Source organism: Macaca fascicularis, chromosome 4 (assembly GCF_037993035.2).
Source record: "Macaca fascicularis isolate 582-1 chromosome 4, T2T-MFA8v1.1".
Classification (NCBI taxonomy): domain Eukaryota; kingdom Metazoa; phylum Chordata; class Mammalia; order Primates; family Cercopithecidae; genus Macaca; species Macaca fascicularis.
The window spans coordinates 141,635,442-141,663,297 of NC_088378.1; the positions used below are offsets into that span (position 1 = coordinate 141,635,442).

Sequence of the window (27,856 nt, forward strand, 5' to 3'; positions counted from 1 at the left end):
GAGTCTTGCTCTGTCGCCCAGGCTAGAGTGCAGTGGCACGATCTTGGCTCACTGCAACTTCCATCTCCTGGGTTCAAGCCATTCTCCTGCCTCAGTCTTCCAAGTGGCTGGGATTACAGGCGCCCACCACTATACCCGGCTAAATTTTGTATTCTTTTTATTAGAGATGGGGTTTCACTATGTTGGCCAGGCTGGTCTTGAACTCCTGACCTCCTGATCTATCCACCTTGGCCTCCCAAAGTGCTGGGATTACGGGTATGAGCCACTGTGCCTGGCCTCTCATCTCCCTCTTATAAGGACCTTTGTGATCACATTGGGGCCACACAGATAATCCAGGATAATCTCCCCATTACAAGATCCTTAATGCAATCATGCATGCAAAGTCCCTTTTACCATATAAAGTAACATATTTCCAGGTTCTGGGAATTAAAACATGAATGTTTTTGAGAGGCTGTTATTCTGCCTACCATAGGCACTATTACAATGCCCCTTGTGGCCTCCAGCTCCATGCATCGAGTCAGATCTAGGGGCTGAGAGCAACCGCAGCTGACAGTGAGCAAGGAAACAGGGGCCTCAACTCTAAACACAAGAAACTGGACTCTGCCACAACCACGTGAGCTTGAAAGAGATGCCGGCCTCCAGATGAGGATGCAGCTCAACTAACATCTTTATTTTAACCTGTGAGACTGAGCAAAGGAGCCAGTCATGCTGGTCCCAGACCTGCCTCATAGAACTGTGGTCTGATAAATGGGTGTTGGTTTAAGCTGGTACATTTGTAGTAAGTTATCACTGATAGAAAACAAACACATGGGTGAACTTAATGCATGTTCTAGATTCAATTATTAGCTCAAGTAGGTGTGAGTTGCCCTAACAGTTCTTTTGGTTGCTTGAAATGTGGACTTACTGGTGGCCTATACTAAATGAAGTTGAGATCCCAGTATTTCATTAGTATAATTGGAAGAAAAAAATCAAAAGACTTAGGAAGAGAGTTATGTTGGAATGGATTTAATATGTGCAACTTGCTCACTCACTCCTTCATTATGTCCTCCCAGAAGGTTCCATTGAAACTGTCTTCATCAAGGCATCAGAAGGGAGAGGACCAGCATCATTGAAAAGCTCTGTAGCAGCACTTTGCTAAATGCGATGGTGGATGATATGACCAGTGAAATGAGTTTCCTGATTTTAGTGGGCATGGTGGAATCTTCAGGAAATAGTAGGTGGGTGGTAGGGCTTTCCCTCCAGAGAAAAGACAGGCATGATTATTGATGTGGGCATCACGACCAGAGCTATAATCAGGGATCTTTGGCCATGGCTAATTAATCATGGTGTTACTAGGAATGAAATGTATATTCAGCCCACTAAAATCTTACGTGATCTGCATAAGTGAAAACGTCTAGGTGGTTGAACAGAGAGCTGACTTGAGTTGCCACAGTGGAGAGTCTCAGATTCTCACCTAATTCCCAGACCCGAACCTGTTCACAGACCTAGAAATGAAGGCAAGGCAGCAAGATCCACCACCAGCACAAGGATGTGCCACGAATCTTCCTCCTAGCTTTCAAAAGGAATCTCAGCCATTTATCATCGTGACAGTGCAATGGGGAAAATGAAAACACCCAAACCTTTAGGGTAATGTACAAGATATCATTGTGATCTACAAGTCAGGGTGGAGCTTATAGGGGTTAGAACACAAATGACGTGGCAGGGCGCAGTGGCTCACGCCTATAATCCTAGCACTTTGAGGGGCCAAGGCAGGTGGATCACTTGAGGTCAGGAGTTCGAGACTAGCCTGACCAACAAGGTGAAACCCTGGCTCTACTAAAGATACGAAAATTAGCCAGGCATGGTGGCAGATGCCTGTAGTCCCACCTACTCTAGAGGCTGAGACAGGAGAATCGCTTGAACCCTGGAGGCGGGAGGCAGAGGTTGCAGTGAGCCAAGATCACGCCACTGTATTCCAGCCTGGGCGATGGAGCAAGACTCCGTCTCAAAAAAAAAAAAAGAAAGAAAAAGAACATAAATGACATCTTACTCCAAGTTCATCTCCAGGCTCCATCCACGCATATTTCCCCACTTTCAAGTGGGAACCAAAGCAAGGCTATAAGGATGCTTGAGACATTGCTGAATAGATCCAATGTTGCCTAAAACGTCTGTGGTACGTCAGAAAGCTGTGTGGAGACACTGGGTAGCTAGTAGTAGAACCACGGCACAGGTGCCCAGAGTTTTGGAGCAAAAGCATGCCCTCTTCCACATCCTGGCATCTGACTTGATCTTGGGTTCTCAGCATGCAAGAGTTCATGAAACATGAGCTGCCCTTTATGAACTGGGTGTGATTGGGCATACTTAGCAGTGCTCACCTCCTTGAATGGAAGTGGTGCCTGTGAATTTGGCCAAGTTAGGTCCTCAAGGCACAAGTAAGAGGCATGAGTAGGCAGCTGTAACTCCAATGGCATCTCTAGCTATATTCCTAACCTCTCCCTCCATAATCATAGTCACTTGAAGGGTTTCCTATGTCTAGTTGACTGAGAAAGAAAAGATTTGGTTTCCTCTGGTGTGTGGGTGGTTCTGCCTGCTATTCTAACACCACAGAGAGTAGGCTGCTGCAGCATTACTGCCCCGCTCAGGGCAGCCCTGCAGGACAGTGGGGAAGGAAAATCCTCCCAGTGATTTGAATTGTAAAGAATGCATCTGCTTTGTTTACTTTGCGTGGACAAAGAGATGACCAGAGTTACATTAACCCTGATCAATAGACAGTGACTAACAGTTTGGCTAGATAACTCGTGGTGTGGAAAGATATAGTGAGTTGATGACAAGGAAGAGGAAGGTGGATGAGTCTCTTGGGAAGGGCACAGATGGTGAGAGTATGTGTGTCCCATGTGACTGTTCACCAATGGGCATTCACTGCAGAGGAAATCTTCCATGATCAGGTTGACCAGGTGATCCATTCTACAGACGTCAGTCAATCTCTTTTTCCAGCTGCTCTAGTGCTCACTTAGTAGGGACGTGGACAAAGCAGACATGGTGGCAGGGATGAAGGGTATGCAAGGCTCAGTGAGTTCGCCTTCCCCTCACCAAGGCCAAGCTGGACAGATACTCTGTGGCTGAGTGCCTCGACTGCTAACAGTGGAGATCAATGTTGGCCTCATTATGTGGCACCATTCTCCAGAGAGAATGGCAGATTAATTACATCAGACCTCTTTCAACCTAAAGGGAGAGGTGATTTGTCCTCATTGAAAATAGTTACTTGCCTCCCTTGCACACAATGCTTCCTGCAGCACCACTGTCTTTGGGCTTACCGAATGCCTCATTTACCATCATGTGTCTCCAACCACAGTCTCCAACCAAGGATATCATAATATGCTGAGAAAATAGCTTCAGAATATCTTTTTCATTTTTCAAACTGAGGCATAACTTACATACCATAAAGTGCACAGATCTCATGTGCACATTTTAATGAAGTTTTACATATCTATACACCCTTGTAATCACCACCCAGATCACATACAGAACATTCTCAGCTTCCCCTGTCTGTCCCTGCAAGCAGGCTTTCTCATGCTTTCTCTCGGTCAGCCTTTTCCCCAAAAGGCATCCTCAACTCTGACCTTTATTACAACAGGTTTATGTCACATGTTCTTGAACTGTATGTGAATGGAATTATACAGTAGGTACACTTTTGTTTTGACTTCTTTTACTCAACATTGACTATGAGATTCATTAATGTTACTGCATGATTTCATAGGGGTTTTTCACTACTGGGTAGCATTCTGCTATATGAATATGTCACAATTTACTTATCCATTCTAATGTTAGTGGACTTTGGGGGTCAATTTCCACCCTGCAGTGGTGTGAATGAAGCTGACATGGTACATGTCTTTTGGTGGACACAGGCATTCATTTCTGCTGGATATTTACTCTCAGGAGTGGAAATACCGAGTCATAGGGTATGTGTGTTTAATTTTAGCATTGCCAAACATTTTCCCAAGATAATCGTATCAATTTACAGTCCCACTAACAATGTGTGAGAGTTCCAGTTGTTCAATGTCCTTTCCAATACTTGGTATTGACAGTCTTTTAAATGCTAGTCATTACTGTGTGTGTATGTAGTGATATCTCATTGCGGTTTTACATTCCACTTCTCTGATAAGCAGTGATATGGGGTACCTTTTCAAATGTTCACCGGCTGTTTTGATATCCTCTTTTGTTAACTATTTATCAAATATTTTGCCCATTTAAAAATTACATCGTCTTTTTCTTATTGTAGTTCTTTCTGCATTCTGGATATGAGTCGTTTGTTAGTTATATGTGTTGCAAAATCTTCTCCCATCTTTGACTTTCCTTTTATAGTTAAGAATATACCTCTTAAAGGTGTACGCTGATACTAGGCTTTAATGAAGTCCACATCCTCACACTTCCCTTTAATAGCTAGTGCTTTTTGTGTCTTGCTTAAGTATCTAAGTATCTTTGCCTACCTCAAGATCACCAAGATATTTTCTGAGGATTAAATGATGATCTTTTTTTTTTTTTTTTTTTTTTTTGAGACAGTCTTCCTCTGTTGCCCAGGCTGGAGTGCAGTGGCACAATCTTGGCTCACTGCAACCTCCACCTCCCAGATTCAACCGATTCTCCTGCCTCAGCATCCCAAGTAGCTGAGATTACAGGCACTCGCCACCACACCCAGCTAATTTTTGTATTTTTTTAGTAGAGGTGGGGTTTCACCATGTTGGCCAGGCTGGTCTCGAACTCCTGACCTCAAGTGATCCCCCCGCATTGGCCTCTCAAAGTGCTGGGATTACAGGCATAAGCCACCGCACCCAGCCAAATGATGACATATTTAAAGGTTCCCGGGATAGTGATTGGTACATAATAAGCACTCGAAAAAAAACACAAAACTGAAAGAACAAACAGGAAAACAAATAAGTGTGTGGCCCTGATAATACATTCATTACGTGCTTTTGTTTCTTAGACATGTCCTGGTAATATTTATAGCACCATGAGGAAACAGGGGTGAGAAACGTTGACCCTGATGTGGCGGGAAATGGGAGAGGAGATGTCCTGAGGGTGGTCGTCGTGACTCCCCACAACAGAGGCGGAGACTCAGGAAAAACTCACAGAAGCTTTGACTCGAAGTCACCTCCAAGCCGGTCAAAGTCTCTGTGTCCTTTTGCTGTTTCTTTTCTTGACCTAGTCCATGTCCATCTCCACAGATCACATCCTGGGAACCTTCCGATGCTCCATTTTAATTATTTCATTATCATTATTTTTTTCTCCTCAGTGACCCCCTCCCACCCATAATATGTTTTGATACCCAATCTATGGCCACAGCCATCTTGTCCTGCCATGGCCTCCTTGGTGGCTTCCTCTGTGATCCACTCCATGATCTCCTCAGTGGCCTCCTCCATGTCCATGATGCCCGCCATGATTCACTCCGTAGCCATCTCCATGGATGTGGCTCAGTCCATGGGCCACTCCATGTCCAAAGCCACATGTTCCTCCGTGTCCCTTTTCAAGTTCTCCTCCATGAACCAGTGCATTTCCCAGGCTGTGGAATGTCCCAGAGCCCAGGCCCAAGTCCAGGTCCAGACCAAGGCCATGGCTGTGGCCATGGGGGTAATAAACACAATTCCTCAGGGGAAAGAAAAGGTCTCTCTAAAAGAAAAAAATACGTATATTGATCAATGAAAATTAAGTCTCCTCTCCCTAATCACCATACATGCCTGTTTCACCGATGTCAGATTTTCGCTTTTCCAAACCGCCTATTTTCTCTTCTCTTTACCACCATCCTTACTATGATCTCTGTCTCTGTCTCTCTTTCTCCTTGTTCTTTTACTCTTTCTCTCTCTGAGAAAATAAGCTTCCCTGTTACCTAATTAACATATTCTCTTTATGTGACTACTCAGGCCCTTGTTCTGCAGATCCTAAGGTGATGTGTTTTTGGAATTTCAAGACAAAGGTAAATCCATACCCCTACGTGAAAGGCACAGAGACTCACTTGACAGACAGTCTTTCTCTTTGTTAGTCAACTAAGGAAGCTGAGGACAGGTATGTGGAATTGAGAGCCCTCGAAAGCTGTTTACACAGAGCCTTGAGATTATAGGCATGAACTCCAGAATCTAACCAACCTGGGTTAGAGTCTTAAATCTGTCACTCACTACATGTGCTGGGGCAAATAGCTAAGATCATGGAGCTCCAGATCCCTCACTTATAAGATGAATATAATATGGCCATGGGATTGTAGAACAGATTAAATGACATCATGCATTTTAAACATTCAGCCTTGAGCCTAGCACATAGTAAAAACTCAGTGTCCACTTTCGTTATTCTCTCTTGATCTTGCAAATGAAATAATAAAGTAATTTAGGGAGTAATTCTTAGATGCTGGTATTTATTATGTAGCCCACATATGGAGAGAGGCTGAGAATTCTAAAATAAAGAACCTCAGCAAATTGACTATATTATCCAAACCTTTTGTCGCTTCCATAAGTATTTTTTATTTGTCCATTTTTACCAGTGGTATGTTATCCAACACTTAATAACAGGCTCTCCGAAGGAAAAGTGCTGATTTGCAGTGTTTGACAATTGCTGTGGTGTAAATATTTCCACTACAGCATATTTTAAGCTACCAGTGTCACTCCACTCAGCTCAGAATTGGGAAGAACTGCACAATCTCTTGTGGGCCAGGATGAGCCAGCTCCAGCACACCACTGATTTATACTCTGCTTCACTCCTCAAATGGGAACTTACCCACAGGATCACAATAAAACAGGAAGAACACAAATAAATGTGAAATCAAGGTAAGAAAAATATGTATTCAAAGAACAATCAAGACCAGAGAGCAGAGATGGAGTGGGAGGCCAGAGGGTAACATTCACAGGCTGCACAAGGAATTGCAGAGTGCTGTGAGGACCAGAAATTTGTCATACATGAGACAATCAGAAGCCTGCATTTTGGATAGCTGAGCATTTTTATGTTTCTTTCTTTCCTTTCTCTATTTCTCTCTTTCTTTCCTTCTTTCTTTGGTCTTTCTTTCTTTCTTTCTTTCTTTTTCTTTCTCTTTCCTTCTCTTTCTTTTCTCCCTCTCTCCCTCTTTCTTCCTCTCTTTCTTCCTTTCTTTCTCTTTCTCTCTCCTTCCTTCCTTCTTTCCTTCCTTCCTTCCTTCCTTCCTTCCTTCCTTCTCTTTCTTTCGAGACAGGGTCTTGCTCTGTCACCCAGGCTGGAGTGCAGTGGCGTGATCTCTGCTCACTGCAACCTCCGTCTCCCAGGTTCAAGCGATTCTCATGCCTCAGCCTCCCAAGTAGCTGGGACTACAGGTACATGCCACCACTCTTGGCTAATTTCTGTATTTTTAGTAGAGACAAGTTTCACCATGTTGGCCAGGCTGGTCCCAAATGCCTGGACTCAAGTGATTTGTCCACCTTGGGCTTCCAAAGTGCTGGGATTACAGGCGTGAGCCACTGCGCCCAGCTGCTTCTTGCTTTCTTTATGTTTATGTCCTCCTTGTTCTCTCTCAGTATTTCCTTTGTTCTCTCAGTATTTCCCTTCACTTTGGCCCCAACTTCATCTTTTCTCTCCTCTTTGTCTACTTTGCTTCTCACTTTCTCTGACTTAAGGATTCGCTGTGATCCTTATATCAGGCTAGGTGATTCTTTCCTTCTGAGTGCACCGACTTACTCCCCTTTCTCATTCTGGATTTTTCCAAAGCACTGCTGACATGATTTCCCCCACCATTAAGACCTGCCTTCTCTCCAGGCTCCCCTATGAACCCACCCTGGTTACTCACCAGACAAAAACTCAGTCCTACTGCCAATCCAACACCAGCCACAACTGCAGCCAGGGAAATGAGGATGATAGCCCAGGGCTGTAAATATCCACTTGGTTTGATCACATTTGTGGGCGTGTGGCTCATGCTAACTGTGTTTGTGCCCATGGACACTGGGCCTGTTTCCTGGGAGGTGCTGCTAGTTGGCTCATGGGTGGATCCTGTGGTGGTCCTGACGCCAGGGGCTGAGGTGGTAGATGATGCTCCCCTAGTAGATGTATCCAGGCCAGAGGTGTTTGGGACTGTTCCTGGCACAATATGGCTGGCAGCAGAGGCCGTGGAGTCCATTCCAGAGGTCATGGTGACAGAGCTGGAGGCGGTGGGTCTGGTTCCAGTGGTCTTGGTGCCTATGAAACAGGTCACACAAGATGATGCATTTGTAGCAGAGATGATTAAAGAGGAATGGGGGTGCTTAGAACAGAGGAGTATGAATCTAACAAACCTATGGTGGAGGTGGCTCAGGAGAGGGGTGATGGGGGAAGACAGATGGTAGAAAGCGATTCTGCTGTGGCCATGTCCCCAGAATGGAGGTGGGTGTTGTACAGAGAAGGAAGTAGAATGTGTCACCTGGTGGGGTTGGTGATGGAGGAGGCAGAAGGTTGAGGCAATGTGATCATGATGGGTTCAGAAGTGGAAGATCTATTTGACTTCGGAAGCTGCCATCCAAATAGAAGACAGCAAGCTGTTTAAAAGGAATGAATTAACAGCATTTGCAGTGTCCTGGATGAGACTGGAGACTATTATTCTAAGTGAAGTAACTCAGGAATGGAAAACTGAACATCGTATGTTCTCACTGATATGTGGGAGCTAAGCTTCGAAAATAGGAAGACATAAGAATGATGCAACGGACTTCGGGGACTTTGGAGGAAGAGTGGGAGGGGCGAGGGATAAAATATTTCAAATATGGTGCAGTGTCTGCTGCTCGGGTGATGGGTGCACCATAATCTCACAAATCACCACTAAAGAACTTACTCATGTAACCAAATACCACCTGTATACCAATAACTTATGGAAAAAAATTAAAAATAAATAAATAAAATAAAATAAAATAAGTGGGCAGACTGGTATACAAAGCGGCAGGCCCTGCTTCTCTTGTGACTGTGATCACTGGGCGTAAGGAGGGAGCTGGAGGAGGAGATGACAGAATTGGATTCACTCACAGGCATGCCAGTGGCCGTGGCTGGGACAGAGGTGACATCATCTACCACACTGTGGTGGCCAGCAAAGGTGGGGTGAGTGTGCTTGGGCAGATGTGGGAGGACCTGACCCAAGTGGAGAAGCTGCTCACAGGGACAGGAGAGGGGGGGCTCAGACAGGTGCGAGCGAGAATCAACACAGCAGAGGCGGTGGTGGCAGCTTAGGTAGCGATGGGTGTGCCTAGGTCAGAAGTGGTTAAAATAGGGTCACAAACAGCACCAGTGACCAGAATAGAGGTGAGTGTGCTTAGAACCAAGAGGATAGAATCAGATGCAACCAGCTTGCTGATGGCAAGTGCCAGAGAATGAACAAAGTTTTTTGATCTCAGACTGGAGCAAAGGTTGTCAAATATTTTCTGTAAAGGTTCAGACAGCAAATACTTTAGGCTTTTGGGCCAGGCAGTCTCTGTTGCAGATACACTGAAAAGCGGAAAAGCAGCTGGAGACAAACAGTAAATGAATGGGCATGACTATGTTCCAATAAAACTTTACAAAACCAGGTAACGGGTGAGACGTGACCCATGACATGTGGTCTGCCAGCCTCTGGACTAGGGTCAATATATCGATAGGAGGTGGCGGTGTCACAGATGATAGGTTGAATAGAGATAATCTACTTGGCACCGAACTGGGAGCATTTCACAAAACTGTGATGGGCCAGCAGAGTTGAGGCGGGCTTGCTGGAGGAAGATGTGACAGATATAATGCACTTGTGGTTTATTATATTTTGTGATTCTGATTGCAGTGGAAGTGGTGGGCAGTTAAAAACAAACAAAAAAAAGGTGAGACCAGAGTAGAGGCAATTAGGATTCTAGAAGAGGAAATTTTTTTTTTCTTTTTTTTTTTTTTTGACATGGAGTCTCACTCTTGTCGCCCAGGCTGGAGTGCAGTGGTGTGATTTCTGCTCACTGCAAGATCCGCCTCCCAGATTCACACCATTCTCCTGCCTCAGCCTCCTGAGTAGCTGGGACTACAGGCGCCCACCACCACACCCAGCTAATTTTTTGTATTTTTAGTAGAGACACGGTTTCACCATGTTAGGCGGGATGGTCTCAATCTCCTGACCTCGTGATTTGCTTGCCTCGGCCTCCCAATGTGCTGGGATTACAGGTATGAGCCCCTGTGCCCAGCCTAGAAGAGGAAATTATATCTAACTGTGTGGTGGCTTGATTTGAACCAGGGCAGAGATGATAGAAACAGGTGAACAGCTGGTGGTTGCCACTGGAGTTAAAATGTGTGGGCTCAAAGAAGACCTGGGGGTTAGTACCTGACATAGCTGTGTTGGTGATTGGCTGAATAGAAACGTCAGTGGCCTTGGTGGATACAAAAGTGGTGGCAGAGACAGTGATGGAGGCTGCAGTGGCCCCAGAAGCTGTGATAGAGACTGTGGTGGTCTCAGAGCCTGTGAGGGAAGTTGCAGTGGGCTCAAAGCTTGCAGTGGAAGCTATGGTGGTCTCAGAGCCTATGATGAAGGCAGTGTTGGTCTCAGAGCCTGCACTGGAGGATGTGGAGGTCTCAGAACCTGTGGTACAGGCTGTGCTGATCTCAGAGCCTGCTGTGGAGGCCATGGTGGTCTCAGAGCCTTCAGTAGAGGTGGTGGTGGCATCAGAGCCTGCAGTAGAGGATGTGGTGGTCTCAGAGCCTATGGTAGAGACCATGGTGGTCTCAGAGACTGTGGTAGATATTGTGGTCATCACAGAGCCTGTGGTAGAAACTGTAGTGGTCTCAGAGCCTTCAGTAGAGGTGGTGGTAGTCTCAGAGCCTGTGGTATAGACTGTTGTGGACTCAGAGCCTGCAGTAGTGACTGTAGTGGTCTCAGAACCCTCAGTAGGGGTGATGGTAGTCTCAGAGCCTGTGGTAGAGACCATGGTGGTCTCCGAGCCTGTGGTGGAGACTGTAGTGGTCTCAGAGCCTTCAGTAGAGGCTGTGGTGGTCTCAAAGCCTGTGGTAGAATCTATGGTGGTCTCAGAGCCTGCAGTAGAGGCCGTGGTGGTCTCAGAGCCCATAGTAGTGACTGTAGTGGTCTCAGAGCCTTCAGCAGAGACTGTGATGGTCTCAGAGCCTGTGGTAGAAACTGTAGTGGTCTCAGAGCCTTCAGTAGAGGCTGTGGTGGTCTCAGAGCCTTCAGTAGAGGTGGCGGTTGTCTCAGAGCCTGCAGTAGAGATTGTGGTGGTCTCAGAGCCTGTGTTATAGATTGTTGGGGTCTCAGAGCCTGTGGTAGTGACTGTAGTGGTCTCAGAGCCTTCCGTAGAGGCTGTGGTGGTCTCAGAGCCTGCGGTAGAGACTGTAGTGGCATCAGAGCCTTCAGTAGAGGTGATGGTGGTCTCAGAGCCTGCTGTAGAGGCTGGGATGGTCTCAAAGCCTGGAGTGGAGACTGTGGTGGTCTCAGAGCCTGTGGTAGAGGCTATGGTGGTCTTAGAGTTTTCGGTGAAGACTGTGGTCATTTTAGAGCTTGCAGTGGAGACCTTGGTGGTCTCAGAGCCTATGGTAGAGGCCATAATGGTCTCAGAGCCCATGGTGGATGCCATAGTGGTCTCAGAGCTTGTAGTAGAGGATGTGGTGGTCTCAGAGCCTGTAGTAGAGGTTGAGGTGGTCTTGGAGCCTTCAGTAGAGGCTGTGGTGGTCTCGGAGCCTGTGATGGAGACTGTAGTTATCTCAGAGCCTTCAGTAGAAGTGGTAGTGTTCTCTGAGCCAGTGATAGAAACTTTAGTGGTCTCAGAGCCTGTGATGGAGACTGTAGTCATCTCAGAGCTTTCAGTAGAAGTGGTAGTGGTCTCCGAGCCAGTGATAGAAACTTTAGTGGTCTCAGAGCCTGTGGTGGAGAGTGTAGTGGTCTCAGAGCCTTCAGTAGAGACTGTGGTGGTCTCAGAGCCTGTGGCAGATACTGTAGTAGTCTCAGAGCCTTCAGTAGAGGTGATGGTAGTCTCAGAGCCTGTGGTAGATACCATGGTGGTCTCAAAGCCTGTGGTGGAGACTGTAGTGGTCTCAGAGCCTTCAGTAGAGGCTGTGGTGGTTTCAGAGCTTGCAGTAGAGGCCATGGTGCTCTCAAAATCTGCAGTCAATGCCATGGTGTTCTCAGAATCTGCAGTAGAGACTGTGGTGGTCTCAGAGCCTGCAGTGGAGGCTGCAGTGGTCCCAGAACCTTCAGTAGAGGCTGTGGTGGTCTCAGCACCTGCGGTGGAGACTATAGTCATCTCAGAGCCTTCAGTGGTAGTGATGGTGGTCTCCAAGCCTGTGGTTGAAACTGTAGTGGTCTCAGAGCCTGTGGTAGAGACTGTGGTGGTCTCAGAGCCTGTGGCAGAGACTGTAGTGGTCTCAGAGCCTTCAGTAGAGGCTGTGGTGGTCTCAGAGCCTGTGGTAGAATCTGTGGTGGTCTCAGAGCCCATGGTGGAGGCTGTGGTGGTCTCAGGGCTGGTATCAAAGTCTGTGGTGGTCCCAGAGCCTGTGGTAGAGCCTGTGGTGGTCTGAGAGCCTTCAGCAGAGACTGTGATCATCTCAGAGCTTGCAGTGGAAACCTTGGTGGTCTCAGGGCCTATGGTAGAGGCCATAGTGGTCTCAGAGCCCATGGTGGATGTCATAGTGGTCTCAGAGCCTGTAGTAGAGGCTGTGGTTGTCTCAAACCCTGTAGTAGAGGCTGAGGTACTCTCAGAATCTTCAGTAGATGCTATGTTGGTTTCAGAATCTTTAGTAGAGGCTGCAGTGGTCTCAGAGCCTGCAGTAGACGCTGCAGTGGTCTCAGAGCCTGCAGTAGAGGCTGCAGTGGTCTCAGAGCCTGCAATGGAGACTGTGGTCTCAGAGCCTGCGGCTGAGCCTGTGGTGGTCTCAGAGCCCATGGTGGAGGCTGAAATGGTCTCAGAATGTGCAGTAGAGGCTGTTGTGGTCTCAGAGTCTGCAGTAGAGGCTGTGGTGGTCTCAGAGCCTATGGTAGAGACTACAGTGGTCTCAAAGTTTATAGTGGATGCCATGGTTGTCTCAGAGCCCATGGTAGAGGCTGTGATGGTCTCTGAGCCTGCAGTGAAGACGGTGGTCATTTCAGAGCTTGCATTGGAGATCTTGGTGGTCTCAGAGCCTGTGGTAGAGGCTGTAGTGGTCTCAGAGCTCATGATGGATGCCATGGTGGTCTCAGAGCCTGTAGTAGAGGCTGCAGTGGTCTCAGAATCTGCAGTAGAGGCAGTGGTGGTCTCAGAGCCTGTGGTAGAAGCCATGGTGGTTCCAGAGCCTGAAGTTGAGACTGTGGTGGTCTCAGAGCCTGAAGTAGAGGTTATGGTGGTCTCAGAGCCCATGGTGGAGACTGTGGTGGTCTCAGAGCCTGCAGTAGAAGTTGTGGTGGTCTCAGAACCCATGGTGGAGACTGTGGTGATCTCAGAGCCTGCAGCAGAAGTTGTGGTGGTCTCAGAGCCCACGGTGGAGACTGTGGTGGTCTCAGAGCTTGCAGTAGAGTTTGTGGTGATCTCTGAGCCCATGGTGGAGACCATGGTGGTTTCAGTGCCTGTGGTAGAGACTGTAGTGGTCTCAGAGCCTGCAGTGAAGATGGTGGTTGTCTCAGAGCCTGCACTAGAGAGTGTGGTAGTCTCAGATCCTGCCGTGGAGGTGGTGGTGATCTCAGAACCTGAAATAGAGACTATGGTGGTCTGAGAGCCTGTGGGGGTGTAGGTGGTGGTCTCAGAACCTGCTGTAGAGGCTGTAGTGGTCTCAGAGGCTTTAATAGGGACTGTAGTGGTCTCAGAGCCTGTGGTAGAGGCTGTGGTGGTGTTAGAGCCTACAGTGGAGGCCATAGTGGTCTCAGAGCTCATGCTGGATGCCGTGATCACCTTGGAGTATGCAGTTGAGGTTGTGGTGGCCTCAGAGTCTGCCGTGGAGGTGGAGGAGGTGGTCTCAGAACCTGCAGTAGATGCTGTGGTGATTTCAGAGCCTGTGGTAGAGACTTTAGTGGCCCCAGAGCCTGCAATGGAGGTGGTGGTGGTCTCAGAGCCTGTGGTAGAGACGGTGGCGGTCTCAGAACTTGTGGTGGAGGCCATGGTGGTTTCAGAAGTTATGGTGGAGGCCATCGTTGTCTCAGAGCCTGCAGTGGAGGTTGTGCTGGAAGCCATGGTAGTCTCAGGGACTGTAGTGGAGGCTATAGTAGAGGATGTTGTGGTCTCAGAGACTGCGGTGGAGGCCACGATAGTTTCAGAGCCTGCAGTGGAGGCTGTGGTTGTGTCAGAGCCTGTGGTAAAGGTCCTAGTGGAGGCTATAGTAGTCCCTGAGTCTGTGGTGGAGGCCGTGTTGGTCTCAGAGCCTGTGGTAGAGTCTGTGGTGATCTTAGAGCCTGCAGTTAAGGCCATAGTGGAGGCCATGGTGGAGGCCGTGGTGGTCTCAGAGCCTGTGATGGAGGCTGTGGTGGTGTCAGAGCCTTTTGTGAAGTCTGTGGTATTCTCAGAGCCTGAGGTGGAGGATAAATAAGGTGGGGAATGGATTAAGGATGAATTTGCAGGTTTAGTATAGCATTACTTTAACATATACTCAGTACTGCTTGCTCATTTATTTATTCAGATATTGAGGGCTTAATATGTACCTGGAATTTTACTAAACTCTGGGCATACTCCTGTTAGCAAAAGAGATATGGGCTTATAATTTAGTAAAGAAGAGAGATACAAAATAAAAACATATAAATACACATTGGCTCAGGTGCTGTTAAAGAAAGCAGTGGTGCTGCTTTAGGTACTAGAGTCAGAAAAGGTCTGTCTGAGGAACTGACATATGAACTGAGATCTGAAGGATAAGAAGGCAGCCATTTGGGCCAGGCGCGGTGGCTCGTGCCTGTAATCCCAGCACTTTGGGAGGCCAAGGTGGGCGGATCACCTGAGGTCGGGAATTCGATACCAGCCTGACCAACGTGGAAAAACCCCATCTCTACTAAAAATACAAAATTAGCCAGGCATGGTGGCGCATGCCTGTAATCCCAGCTACTTGGGAGGCTGAGGCAGGATAATCACTTGAACCCGGGAGGCGGAGGTTGCAGTGAGCCAAGATTGTGCCATTGCTCTCCAGCCTGGGCAACAAGACCAAAACTCCATATCAAAAACAAACAAACAAACAAACAAAAGTCAGTCTCTGGGAGGTAAAGTCTTCCAGTTTTTGCTTGTCTAGAAATGCCTTCATTTCATCTTCATATTGAAAATATTTTTACTCCGTGTAATTCTAGGTTGAAAGAGTATTTTTTGTTTCAGTATTTTAATGATGTTGCTTCTTGAGCTTCTGGTTGTCACAGTTTCTCACAGGAAGTCAGTTATCATGCTTGTCTTTGCTCCTCTCTATATAATGTGTCTTTTTGTTTCTAGCTGGTTCTAGGATTTCCCATTTATCACTGGTTTTTAGTTATTTGATTACATTGTACTTTGGTATGATTTTTTAAAGTTTATTTTGCTTGATATTTGTTGAGGTCTTGGGATCTGTGAGTTTATAGTTTTCATCAAATTTAATTTTTTCAGCTACCATTTCTTTAAATATTTTTTCGGTTCCTTTCCTGGAACTTCAATTACACTTATTGTAGACAAAATATTGTCTCACAAAATCACTGGTATTCTATTCATTTATTTTCAGCCCATACTCCCTCCACCCCATACTCCCTCGTACCCTCACAAGATTCTGACAACACATGCCAGGCTGCCACTCTGTGAAGAAGTCCACTTCACCCAATTTAGTTTGTTTCCTTTCTTTCTTTTTTCTTTTTTTTTTTTTTGAGATGAAGTCTTGCTCCGTCACTCAGGCTGGAGTGCAGTGGTGTGATCTCAGCTCACTGCAACTTCCACCTCCTGGGCTCAAGGGATTCTCCTGCCTCAGCCTCCTGAGTAGCTGGAAATACAGGCGTGCACCACCATGCCCGGCTAATTTTTGTATTTTTAGTAAAAACAGAGTTTCACCATGTTGGCCAGGCTGGCCTCTAACTCCTGACCTCAGGTGATCTGCCCACCTCAGCCTCCCAAAGTGCTGGGATTACAGGTGTGAGCCACCGCACCCGGCCCCAGTTTAGTTTCTTATATCCTTCTCTCGGCCACTGCTGTCTCCCCTTCTGTCCAACCCTGATATCTGCTTTCCTCTGCCTCACCTGATGATCTGGGGCTTAATCATTCAGAAAGGGAAGAGAAAGTAGAAAACAAAACTGATTTATGTTTTTAAAAAATCACACTCAGCATGCTGTGTGAAAACTGGCATGTAGGAGGGCAAGAGTGATAACAGAAAATTGGTTAAGAGTAGTAATCATTGCTTGGACTAGGATGGTAGCCGGGAAGATACATTTCAGTGGATGAATACAAGCTATGTTTTGAAATTAGAAAAGGAAAGGAAGTCAAGAACAACTTCTGGCTTTGGGGCTTACACAGAGAGTTGGAAATTTGTTTTATTTATCTGAACGAATAGGGATGAAGTGGAGGTTGGAAATATTAGAGATTTTGAACTTTTTGTGCCCATTAGATATCCAGGAGACTGTTTGTTGGCAGTTAGAAACCTGCACTTAGTTCTCAGAGGAGAAATCAAAACAAAAGATATAAAACTGGAGGTTATTTAAATATGCATGGTATTTAAAGCCTTGAGGCTGACTGAGATCATTTGTCTGGGAGGGTATAGTTGGAGAAGTGGGCGCTAGACCAAGCTCTGGCTGCTGCGTCATTCAGATAGAGGAGGAGAGGCGAATGAATGAGACTGAGAAGGAGCATCCAGTAAGATAGAAGGAAAACTCTAAAAAGTGAATCAAGGCAGTCAAGAGAATAGAGAGGCTCTAGAAAAATATGGTAGTTAGCTGAATTGATTTTTGCAGAGAGATCAAGTAAGATATGGCCTGGGCCACGTCCACTAGATTCAGAGACAATATGGAAGTGAGTGTTTAGTTTATTGAAAACAGATTTTCATGATGGGATAGCCCCCAATTGGAATGAATAAAAGTATAAATAAGTATATATCGAGGCTTACGGATTTCACAGAAGAATAAAAAGTAGAGAAATAATAAAAGACATACCTCCACAAGGACAAAGGATGGAGAGATGACAACAGCAGAGGAGATAAATGTTTTTTTTAAAAGATAATAGCAGAAGGATGAGTGGTAACTCTCCAAAGGGAAAGCTTCAACATACAGGCCTCCACTGGGGGTGAGAGTAAGTCAACTACTGGTAAATTATTAATTCTATGGAATCCTGGAAAGATTCAGGAGTTGCAGCCAGGTTCCTCTGAAGCTTTGGGTGTGGCATGTGACTAAATACAGGAAAGATGGTTGAAATACAACGTAGCTAGGGACTGTCTCTCAGCTCCAGATCCCTCCTTCCACTCAAGGAGTTGGATGACTACACCTCTCTCCCTTACAACAGCTTAGGATTTTATCTCTGGAGATATTGAAACCAAAGAAATTCTAGACCAGTGATCTCAGGCACTGCTGAGGGCAGAAGTGAGTTTTACTAAAACTGTGCAATTAAGGAAATGCTTACACCCTGAACTGTAAAACCCTCATTACCTCTTCCCTTACTCAGCTTCCAGCACTTCCGCAGCTATGCTAGTATGCTCTAGACAGGATCTGGAGAATTCTTCTTGTGGAAAGAAATTAGACAACACTAGATACTGAAATTTCAAGGATCTTCCCAATCAAAACTGCCACGTCTCTGCTAAGTTACCCTAAAGCTAAGTTCGCCAGCTGACATGCCCTACCCCTGCACACAAGCTTCCAGGCATCATATTGTTGCCTCACTTTCAAATGCAAAGGACATTCTGGGATTACCAGATATTTGAGGAAAATCTCTAGCTTGAAATATAGAGACCAAAACAAATATCCCTATGAAGCAAAGTCAGAGAGAACTGAGACAGTGCAAATAGCAAAACCAACTTCAAATGTCCTCAGCAATATAAGAGAAAGTATAGCACCACAAGGTCAGTAATCTAAATAATATTCAGCTAACTACCACATTTTTCTAGAGCCTCTCTATTCTCTTGACTTCCTTGATTCACTTTTTAGAGTTTTCTTTCTACCTTACTGGATGCTCCTTCATGGGAAGGAGTGAAAACAAACAAACAAACAACAACAACAACAAACAAATAAAAGATGCCATTTTAAAAATGATTGTAAACAAAAAAAGATCTCTTTGAAATTTTAAAAAAACCCTCAAAATTCACTAGAAGGATTTGAAGACTTTAGAAGCTGAGGAAATCTCCCCAAAAGAAAAATAAAATGACAGAATTGGAAGACAGAAGAAGAAATACAAGAAAATTAGTGTCAGTCCAGGAGGTCAAACATCCAAATCATAAGATTTTTCAGAAAGACAGAACAGAGAAAGTAGATGAGAAGCAATTATCAAAGAAAAAAAAAGCAAGAAAAATTTTCCAGAACTGACTGATATAACTTTGTACTGTACAAGTTCCTAACATAATGAAAGAAGAATCCATACTATGGCACCATATCATGAGATTTTAGAACAGTAGTTTTAAAAATCTGAAATCATCCAGAAGAAAAAAAAATGGTCTCTTACAAGAGGTCAGTAAACTAAATGATATCAGTCTTCACAATCTAGAATCTAGAAACAGTGGATCAATGCCTTCATAATCCTGAGGAAAAATCGTATCCATCCTAGAATTCTATAACCAGTTAAACTATGAGTCAAATGTGAGGGTGGAATAAGACATTTTCAGACATATAAAGTCTATGGACAGCTAGGGCCATTTTTCTCTTCTTCCTGGGCACATGGCTAAGTTACATTTCTCAACCTCTCTTGTAGCTAGGTAGGGCTACATGTGTAAGCCCTAGTCAGAGGCCCCTAAAGGGAAGGAATACATATTAATTTCCATTTCTTTTATTTAAGAGTAAATACCTATTCCTTGATTTCTGCTCGTATATATATTTTTATTTTCTGTTTATTATCATGTTTTCATATCTTAACAAACTTTTCTAGCTAGGGAGAGATAGTACCTTCCAGGCTAGCCAATTCTTAGAAGTAGCAAAGGGCCCAGCCAGGAGCATGAGCTGATATGCAAACTAACCATTCCAGAGCCATAGGTCCTCTATCTGGCCCATATACTCCGGGAAACAATATTTATCTGCCTTAGTCATTCCAAAGCCAAGTACCAGGCAACTAGGTAGTAATCAGCTATATAGCTCAAAGAACACAGGAATTATTCAAACCAGTCAATCCTAAACTGTTCGCCTTGCCTTTCCTTGCCTTTCCCACAGAAACCCCAATAAAAGGAAAGACCTAAATAAATCTTTCCTTCACTCCTGTCTTCTGCCTCCTGACTACCTTGGTGTCTTTCTCAGGTGGTCCGGCATGGCAGTGCCATGCCTCCTGTCTCTAGGGCCTGTGAGCCTCTCCTCTTGTGGTTGCACCTTGACTGACTGTATCATAAAATAATACAAAATACTGTTCTTCTGCCCTCTCCTTGGGCTGAAATGATGATGACACTGGAAACCATATGTTGAAAATGGAACAGTCATATTCACCCAGGATCCCTGAATGACTGCATGGAGCAGAGTTCCCACCATCCTATAATACTTATCTTAGGACTGGTACAAGGAAGAAAAATAAACTTGTTTATTTTTCAAAGTCACTTTCGCGATCTCCTTGTTACAGCAGCTTAGCATTACCCTAACATTGCATAAGGTTTTAAAATAATTTCCCACCATAAACTCTCTCTCAAGAAGCTTCTAGAGAAAGTGCTGCCCTGAGATGGAAAAATAAATCCAGAAAAAAGATAGGAATTTACAAGGGAAAAAAGGGAATTTCCAGAACGTTGCGAATACAAATTGCAGGACAAGAGACCTAGCAAGTAACCAGTACTGGTTGGACAGAGGCTTCCAAATGGGATTGCTCAAGGGAAAAAAGTGAAACTGATAGATTGCCTCATGTGTATTGAAAAGACAGGGATAATTCTGGTAGAGGTTTGGGGATGAATTAATGGTATATATGAAGAAAACTATGGAAATTTTAAAAATGAGGCTATTGTTAATATCTAGAAAAACAAAAATTACAAGAACGGATGGTCATCACAATGCAATTATATGATCCAGTTATAAATGTTACTAGAGGTAACATTTATAGTTTTTATAATGTCATCACAATGCAATTATATGACCCAGTTATAAATGTTACTAGAGGTAACATTTATAGTTATCATAATGTAAACACTAAATGCAAATTTAACACCAAAAATTTGGTACAATCATTTGGGGAGAATTGTGAGCAGGAACGTGAGACATAAGTGTACAGAGGGAGTAGACTAACCTAAATCTTCCTTTTCATTAGAAGGAAGACAATAAATCATTCCCGAAGCAGGGAAGAAAAAAAACCTCAACCAACAAAGAAGTAATGGTAGTAAGATAATTTATGACTGGGTGCAATGGCTCAGGCCTGCAATCCCAGTGCTTTGGAAAGCTGAGGTAAGAGGATTCCTTGAGCCCAGGAGTACCAGGCTGCAGTGAGCTATGATGGTGTCACTGCACTCCAGCCTGGGTGACAGAGCGAGACCCTGTCTCTAAATAAATAGATAAATGCAGTATGAAGGTAAATGCCAACAGGAACCCTGGGAAGCAGGACTCAGAGTAAGAAGCAGTTGGGGAAAGGGAGACAGGGGCTGAAGTTTTATGAGAAGCCTTGTAGGACTACAAGTTTTTCTTTTTTAAAACTACTTACATGCACTACCTAATATAATAAAATAAAATCAACAAGTGAATGGGAAGTGACAAGTGACATAGCAAATGTGGGGAAGGCCTTCAAGAATGGGGGTGAGGGGCTGGGCATGGTGGCTCACACCTGTAATCCCAGCACTTTGGAAGGATGAGGCAGGTAGACTGCCTGAGCTCAGGAGTTCAAGACCAGCCTGGGCAACACAGTGAAACCCCATCTCTACTAAAGTACAAAAAATTAGCTGGGTGTGGTGGTGTGCGCCTGTAGTCCCAGCTACTCGGGAGGCTGAGGCAGGAGAATCGCTTGAACCTGGGAGGAGGAGGTTGCAGTGAGCCAAGATTGCGCCACTGCACTCTAGCCTGGGTGACAGAGTGAGACTCCATCTCCAAAAAAAAAAAAAGAAAAAAAAGAATGGGGGTGAAGAAGGAGAGTGGAGGGAGAGGCGGGGTGGCTGAGGAGTGATGCGGGGACGTTAGGATGGACATCATTCAAACAGTGTTTGGTCCAGGGACCTCTGGGGTCACACTGTCTGAGGAACTCACGCCATCCCACCAAGCCTACTGAATCAAGATCTTGCTTGGTGGGGTGTCAGGACCTGGAAAGCCAAGTTTTAAATCATCTCCTTGGATGATACTTGTGCATACAGAACTGAGCTTGTTTGGATGCTGATGAAAAGGATTCAAGAAAGGTAAAGTGAGATGGGAGGGAAAGGAGAAATGCACTGAGCAAAGCCCCTGAGACGGCAGGAGGATGAGAAGGCACCCAGCGTTCAAATGGAGGAGTTGGTCCTTGCTAATCCAATGTAATGGGGCTACAGGAGAGACAGTGGGTCACTTTAAAGATCTAGTGGTGGGAAAAGAGGAGGTGCCTGTCAGCACTTGCATGCTTGTTCCCTTTTGTAAGGGAATATTATTTAAGTCTATGTTTTACAGTAGACCAAGAGTTCCACGGGGGCCAAGACCATGGCATTTCCCACTCCATTCCTCACCGTGGCCTAGCACGCAGCAGTGCCTGGCCCAGAGGAGGAGCTCTATACATGTCTGTTGAATGACTACATGAATGACAGTTTCTTCTGAGGTAAGGGGACTCTTGCTTAAAATCAGACAGATAGGACTGGAGTTCGGGATTAGGACAGGCGACGGGTGGATCTGGAAGGCATGGGTAGGTAGAGAACAGCTGAAGCATTCAGGATGAAGGCAACAGGAAAGGGAAGAAAAAGAAGTGCTGAAGCGGCTGAGGGAGCGAATCCAGAGTAGGGTGCAGGAAACAGACACATATTGAGGAAGAAGGGGGAAGCACTCCAAATCCTCCACATCATCCAACCTAGACCTTCTCTTTCAACCACACCTCCCGCTTCTTGAAGTGCTATCCTACAGTAAAGGCAATGGAATGGATAAGCTGATTAACCTGGTGTCTTATAATTAGGGAAGATACGTTGATGTAAGAAATCAAAGACAGGACTGAACGGAACTTTCTCAGACAGTCCGTTGGAATCACACGGAGCCCAGTTCACTTCTCCCCTGGGCTATTTCCTTTCACAGCCACCTCTGATCCAATGCCAGAGCCAACCCCTCAGTGGCTGACCTCCAATTTGTTCCTACCAAGGAAATTCTCAGGGGATTAGACATGGATTTGGAATCAGGCAGCATCCAAAGAAGGATTAAAGCAAAAAAAAAAAAAAAAAAAAGTAGATGGTGCAGATGCGGTGATCAGGGAACACTTCTACACTGCTAGTGGGAATGTAAACTAGTACAGTCACTATGGAAAACAGTGTGGAGATTTCTTAAAGAACTAAAAGTAGAGCTACCATTTGATCCAGCAATCCCACTACTGGGTATCTACCCAGAGGAAAAAAAGTCATTATACGAAAAAGGTACTTGCACACACATGTTTATAGCAGCACAATTCACAATTGCAAAGTCATGGAACCCAAATGCCCATCAATCAACAGGTGGATAAAGAAACTGGCTTATGTATATGAAGGAATACACTCAGCCATAAAAAGGAATGAATTAACAGCATTTGCAGCGACCTGGATGACATTGGAGACTATTATTCTAAGTGAAGTAACTCAGGAAAGGAAAACCAAACATCGTATGTTCTCACTGATATGTGGGAGCTAAGCTATGAGGACTCAAAGGCATAAGAATGATACAATGGACTTTGGGCTCTAGGGAGGAAGGACGGGGGAGGGACGAGAGATGAAACACTACCAATAGGGTGGGTGCAATGTATACTGCTCAGTGATGGGTGAACCAAAATCTCACAAATCACTACTAAAGAACTTACTCATGTAAGCAAATATCACCTGTACCCCGATAACCTATGGAAAACAAACAAAGAAGGATTGAAGGATTTTTACTTGACTTTAGACTGAGATCCTGGTTTTAATTTGGAATTAAGAATGCTATTGGAACTAGAATTTTCCAGTTAAAAACAAAACTTTTATCCAAGATGCAAAGGAAAGTAAAAGTCTCACCCCCACCTCATTTCCCCAGCACCGCCCCTCACCGCCCCACAACTTGTGCTCACAGTCACAGCTCGGGGAGACTAATACAGATTTGCTTCTAAGATAGCATCAGAGTCATGGTCAATGGAATTGGGATCAGTACTGGCTTTTGCAGAAATGGGCAAAAAAAAAAAAAAAGAATCATCATTGTTTCTGGAAGAAGAGTCATGCCTAGACAGGGGATCCCCCATCTCCTTCAGGCTTTATGTGGCCTCCATGCCCCTCTCCTTCCTTAACTGCTAAGTAACTTACTGGGTCCCAGAAGTCCAAAGAGAAGCAGCCACAGGAACCAGAAGGCTGGAGAAATGTTTCCTCTTCTCATCTCTAAATGATGCACATAGAAGTTGTCATTTAGATACCTGGGTTCCAAAGGAAGAATAGGTCAAAGAGGCAGAGAGACAAGGGGCAAACCCCCTGGGCCTTGATAGAAAATAAAGTTGCACAAAAAGACCCAAAGGCCAGCCACTGCCAGGGTAAGCCTTGTAGGCAGGTGGGATGGTTGCAGGGAGCCCCCAGATTGCTCCACAGTTTGGCTTCTTGTTTTTCTTCTTTTTTCCTCGCAAGCGTATCTGTGGCATTTATAGCTGATACTGAGTAGGAGAGGCCAGAGCTTTGGGTCCTCCCTCCCCAGGGAGGGGCATCTCCGCACTGTGCTTTCTGCAGGGCCATTTGGAAAAATGTACCCTACAGGAATCAAGGCGGAGGAGAGAGCCCAGTCGGTAAGACCAGAGGGCGCACACACGAGGAGGGGCAGGGAGAGAGGCAGAATGAGGGGATCAAACTTGTCGGAGTGGAAGGGACCCACCCTTTGAACCAGAGCTGACCTGAAACCTGTTTTCCCTGGGTATGCCTCATTTTCAAAGCAGGAGGCCTTTGTAGAAGAAAAAAGGAGGAAAAGAAAAGGAAACAAATGGATGGTAAAGGTCAATAGCAGTCTATCTGGGGGACACTGGGGATTTGGAGGGTGAGAAGAGCATCAGGACACACGCCCAGTTTTCTCCAGAGTGCTCCTTCCCAGCTGCAGAGCAGCACGTGGCTATGTGAGTGACACAATCCATCCCCCGTGAGCTCTCCCAGGGTGGGGAAACCGGACATTGAGTGAGTCTCACTTCTAGTATCAAGCGGAAGTGAGTAGGGAAGAGGATGGGGCATGGAACTGCCCATTTCCTTGAGTCAATCTTTGGCAATGGCTCTTAAGCATAGGGCAGGGACCCTAACTCACCTGGGTCCCTATTTCTAGGCTCACAACTAGCAGTTGATTGAAAGTGACCCCGTGTGACTCAGATATGCAAGGAAAAATGTAGTTTGACTTGCTATAACTCACCCAATTCAGTTTTCGAACTCTTTCCCACCAATGGCAGGGAAGGCTGGGGTTGGAAATGAGAATATGGGTTTAAGCTTGCCAAATATTGGTGATTAAATTTCATTTTCTTTTAAAAGTGTCTCTTTCGGAGGACATACTGTATGGTTCTGATTATATGAAAGTCAAGTACAGGGAAAAATCAACTGATGATGATTGAAGTCAAAATACTGGCTACCTCTGGGGTGGCACTGATGGGGAGGAGGCGGGGGAGGCTTCTGGGGTGAAGCCTTGACACATCTTGATCTGGAAAGTGGGTAGGTGAGTGTATGCATGTATTAAGATTCAACAATTGGCCAGGCACAGTGGCTCATGCTTGTAATCCCAACACCTTGAGAGGCCGAAGTGGGAGGATTGTGTGAGCCCAGGAGTTCAAGACCAGCCTGGACAACATAGCAAGACCCTGTCTCTATTTATTTAAAATAAATATGTTAAATAATTAAATAAAATTCAACGACTTGAGCACTTATGTGTCCACTCTGCACATTTTACTGCATATATTTTAAGCCTCAATTTAAAGATTAAAAACAACAGTCAAGGGTACAAACTTTCAGTTGTAAGATGAATGAGTTCTGGGACTTTAATCACATGGAGACTATAATTAACAATATTGTATTGTCTATCTGAAATTTGCTAACACACACAGAAAAAAATGGTAAATATGTGTTGATGATGTGTTCATTAGTTCAACAGTGGTAATTATTTCGCAGTGTATACTCATCAAATCAACACATTGTACACCCTGAAAACACAATTTTTATTTGTCAATTATACCTCAATAAGCTTGGGGGGGAGAATTAAAAACAATAAAAAAGAAAAAACATTTGGTGGCTCATGCCTGTAATCCCAGAGCTTTGGGAAGCCAAGGTGGGCGGGTTTAGAGTTCGAGACCAGCCTGATCAACATGGTGAAACCCCGTCTCTACTAAAAATAAAAAAAAAAAAAAAAAAATTAGCTGGGCGTAGTGGCAGGCACCTATAATCCCAGCTACTTGGGAGGCTGAGGCAGGAGAATTGCTTGAACCTGGGAGGCAGAGGTTGCAGTGAGTCAAGATCATGCCACTGCACTCCAGCCTGGGTGACAGAGTGAGACTCCGTCTCAAAAAAAAAAAAAAAAAAAAAAAAAAGAAAGCAAAAAAAGAAAACAAAACAAAAACAATGTTTCAGGTCTCTTTTGGGTAAACACTTGGCCATACGAAATTTAATGTCCCTCTCGGGACTGTTTTTCCCATTTCAAGGGCTCTCCCCTCCTCCTCTTCTTTCTCGAACGTCCTCTGAGGGGGAATTTGTGCCTCCTACTGGCAGTGTGGGAACAGGACTTGGGCCCTTCAAGCTGGTATCTCCTGAGCTTCCTCTCATCCCATCTGGTCACCGGGATCCTGCACTGGCGTCCGACGACTCGGAGACACAGTACTACCATTGTCTTCATTTTATAAATAAGGAAACTAAATCATGGAGAAGTCAAGTAATTTGGCCAAACTCACAAAGTTAGTAAGTGATGCAGTCAGGAATTAAACTATCAGTCCAGCTGCAGAGCCTGTGCTCTTCGTCATAATAAAAGGAGGGTGTCATGTCCAAACAGGACTTTGAGTCTGGTCCCTGAATATCTTCCTCCAACCAGACTGCCTGTTCCCAACCTCGTCTGATGTAGAAATTCTGGAGCTGTCACTGTTAGAAAATACGCAGAATGTAAAACCACAAAGCTACAGAGGCCCAGCTACGTGCAATTTGCAAAACAGATGGACGAGTCATCGTAAGGGACATGTCAGGAAAATTAATGAGTTAGGAGCAGGTTGCTCGAGTGGAGCTGACTCGTCCGAGATCATTTTTTAAACGCCTCCTTGAAAAGGCTGAGTCATAAGGGTTCTGATGACTATGAAGGAAAGAGCACACAGGGGTTGAGGGCTTAGGACTTGGGTTTGTTTTAGAGAGTAAGAGATTAGTTTCGCACAGTGTAGGGAATTCCAGGGACCCGGCAATTATGTAGAGTACACAATTTATAAACATGGCATAGATTTGAAATTCGCCCTTGAATGACCTGTGCTGAAAGTTTGATTTAGGAAATGCCTGTGTTCCAGATTCTCGCTGCTGTCTCTCTCAACCTCACCCTGTCCCAGCTTAGATTTTCTTCAGCCTGGCTGGACAACGTGTCTGCTTTCCCTTCTAATTTTAGTTTATCCCCAATTCAAGCAGAGTTCTTTTCATCACAAGGAGTCTCAATGGTACCTTCCATATAGTATATGGTTTATCAGAAAGTAACAAAAAGAAGTAAGATTTTCTGTGAAATACAGCCTGATATGGTCTATATCTGTGACCCATTTTCCCACAAATGGACCACTCTGATGGTGGCCACCATCCCTGGATTTGGAGATCTCTCCTACAGCTGCTTAGGCTTCTTCAGCTATCTGGAGCCACCATTTGTGTAGAAATGTACTATGTGCTTGAGTGCCCATCTTCAAATTTTTTGTCGTGTATACACTCAAAAACAATTTTGAAAAGTGTTTTCCTTCCTCTGTTTATGTTTAATCTAAATTTTTATCATACATTTAATTATTGCACAGAATATAATTTCTACCATGTTGTAAATATAGATATTGAAATAATAAAAGTTTTACTACTCTTTAAAATGTTTCCAATAGACTCTAAACACTAGCAGCATCTCAATACTCATCATTATCCTTTTTTAAATTTTATTTTACTTTAAGAGATGGGGGTCTCAGTATATTGCTCAGGCTGGTCTTGAACTCTTGGGCTCAAGCGATCCTCCCACCTCAGCCTCCCAAAGTGCTGGGATTACAAATGTGAGCCACTGCACCTAGCCTCCATTATCCTTTTGAATAACATATAAGCAAGCTCTTCCTCAATAGTCTAGGTTTTTAAATGGTTCCTCCTGCTCTATGAACTTATAGTTCCATTTTACTTGCCCCATATTATTCTACTGGTCTCTCTCCATATATAATATTAAATACCAGTAATATAAATATTCTACTGCTATATATGTATATGTATATAACAGTATATCTAATTAATAAACCTTATCTCTTAGAGCAGTTTTAGGTTCACAGCAAAATTAAGTGGAAAGTACAGAGGTCCCATAGACTCCCTGCCCCTACGCAAGCACAACCTCCCCGCCTCATTGACATCAGGGTTTACTCTTCTATATTCTATGGGTTTTGACAAATGTACAATGACATGCATTCACCATTGTAGTACCATATACAGTAGTTTCACGCCCTAAGAATCCTCTATGCTCCACCTATTCATCACCCCACCCTCGTAACCCCTGGCAACTATTGACTCTTGACTGTCTTTTTAGTTTTGTCTTTTCCGGGATGTCATATGATCT

General features: G+C 44.8%; 1 protein-coding gene across 1 annotated transcript; it reads right to left on the reverse strand.

Moving 5' to 3' along the window:
• Positions 1-4,929: 4,929 nt before the first annotated feature.
• Positions 4,930-23,705, reverse strand: MUC22 (mucin 22). Its single transcript, XM_065544219.1, has 5 exons — positions 23,404-23,705; positions 11,729-14,428; positions 10,274-11,668; positions 7,775-8,160; positions 4,930-5,643 (listed from the first exon to the last, which is right to left on the reverse strand). The coding sequence occupies exons 1-5, from the start codon at positions 23,471-23,473 to the stop codon at positions 5,380-5,382; spliced, it is 4,815 nt and encodes a 1,604-aa protein (XP_065400291.1). The 5' UTR covers positions 23,474-23,705; the 3' UTR covers positions 4,930-5,379.
• Positions 23,706-27,856: the final 4,151 nt, after the last annotated feature.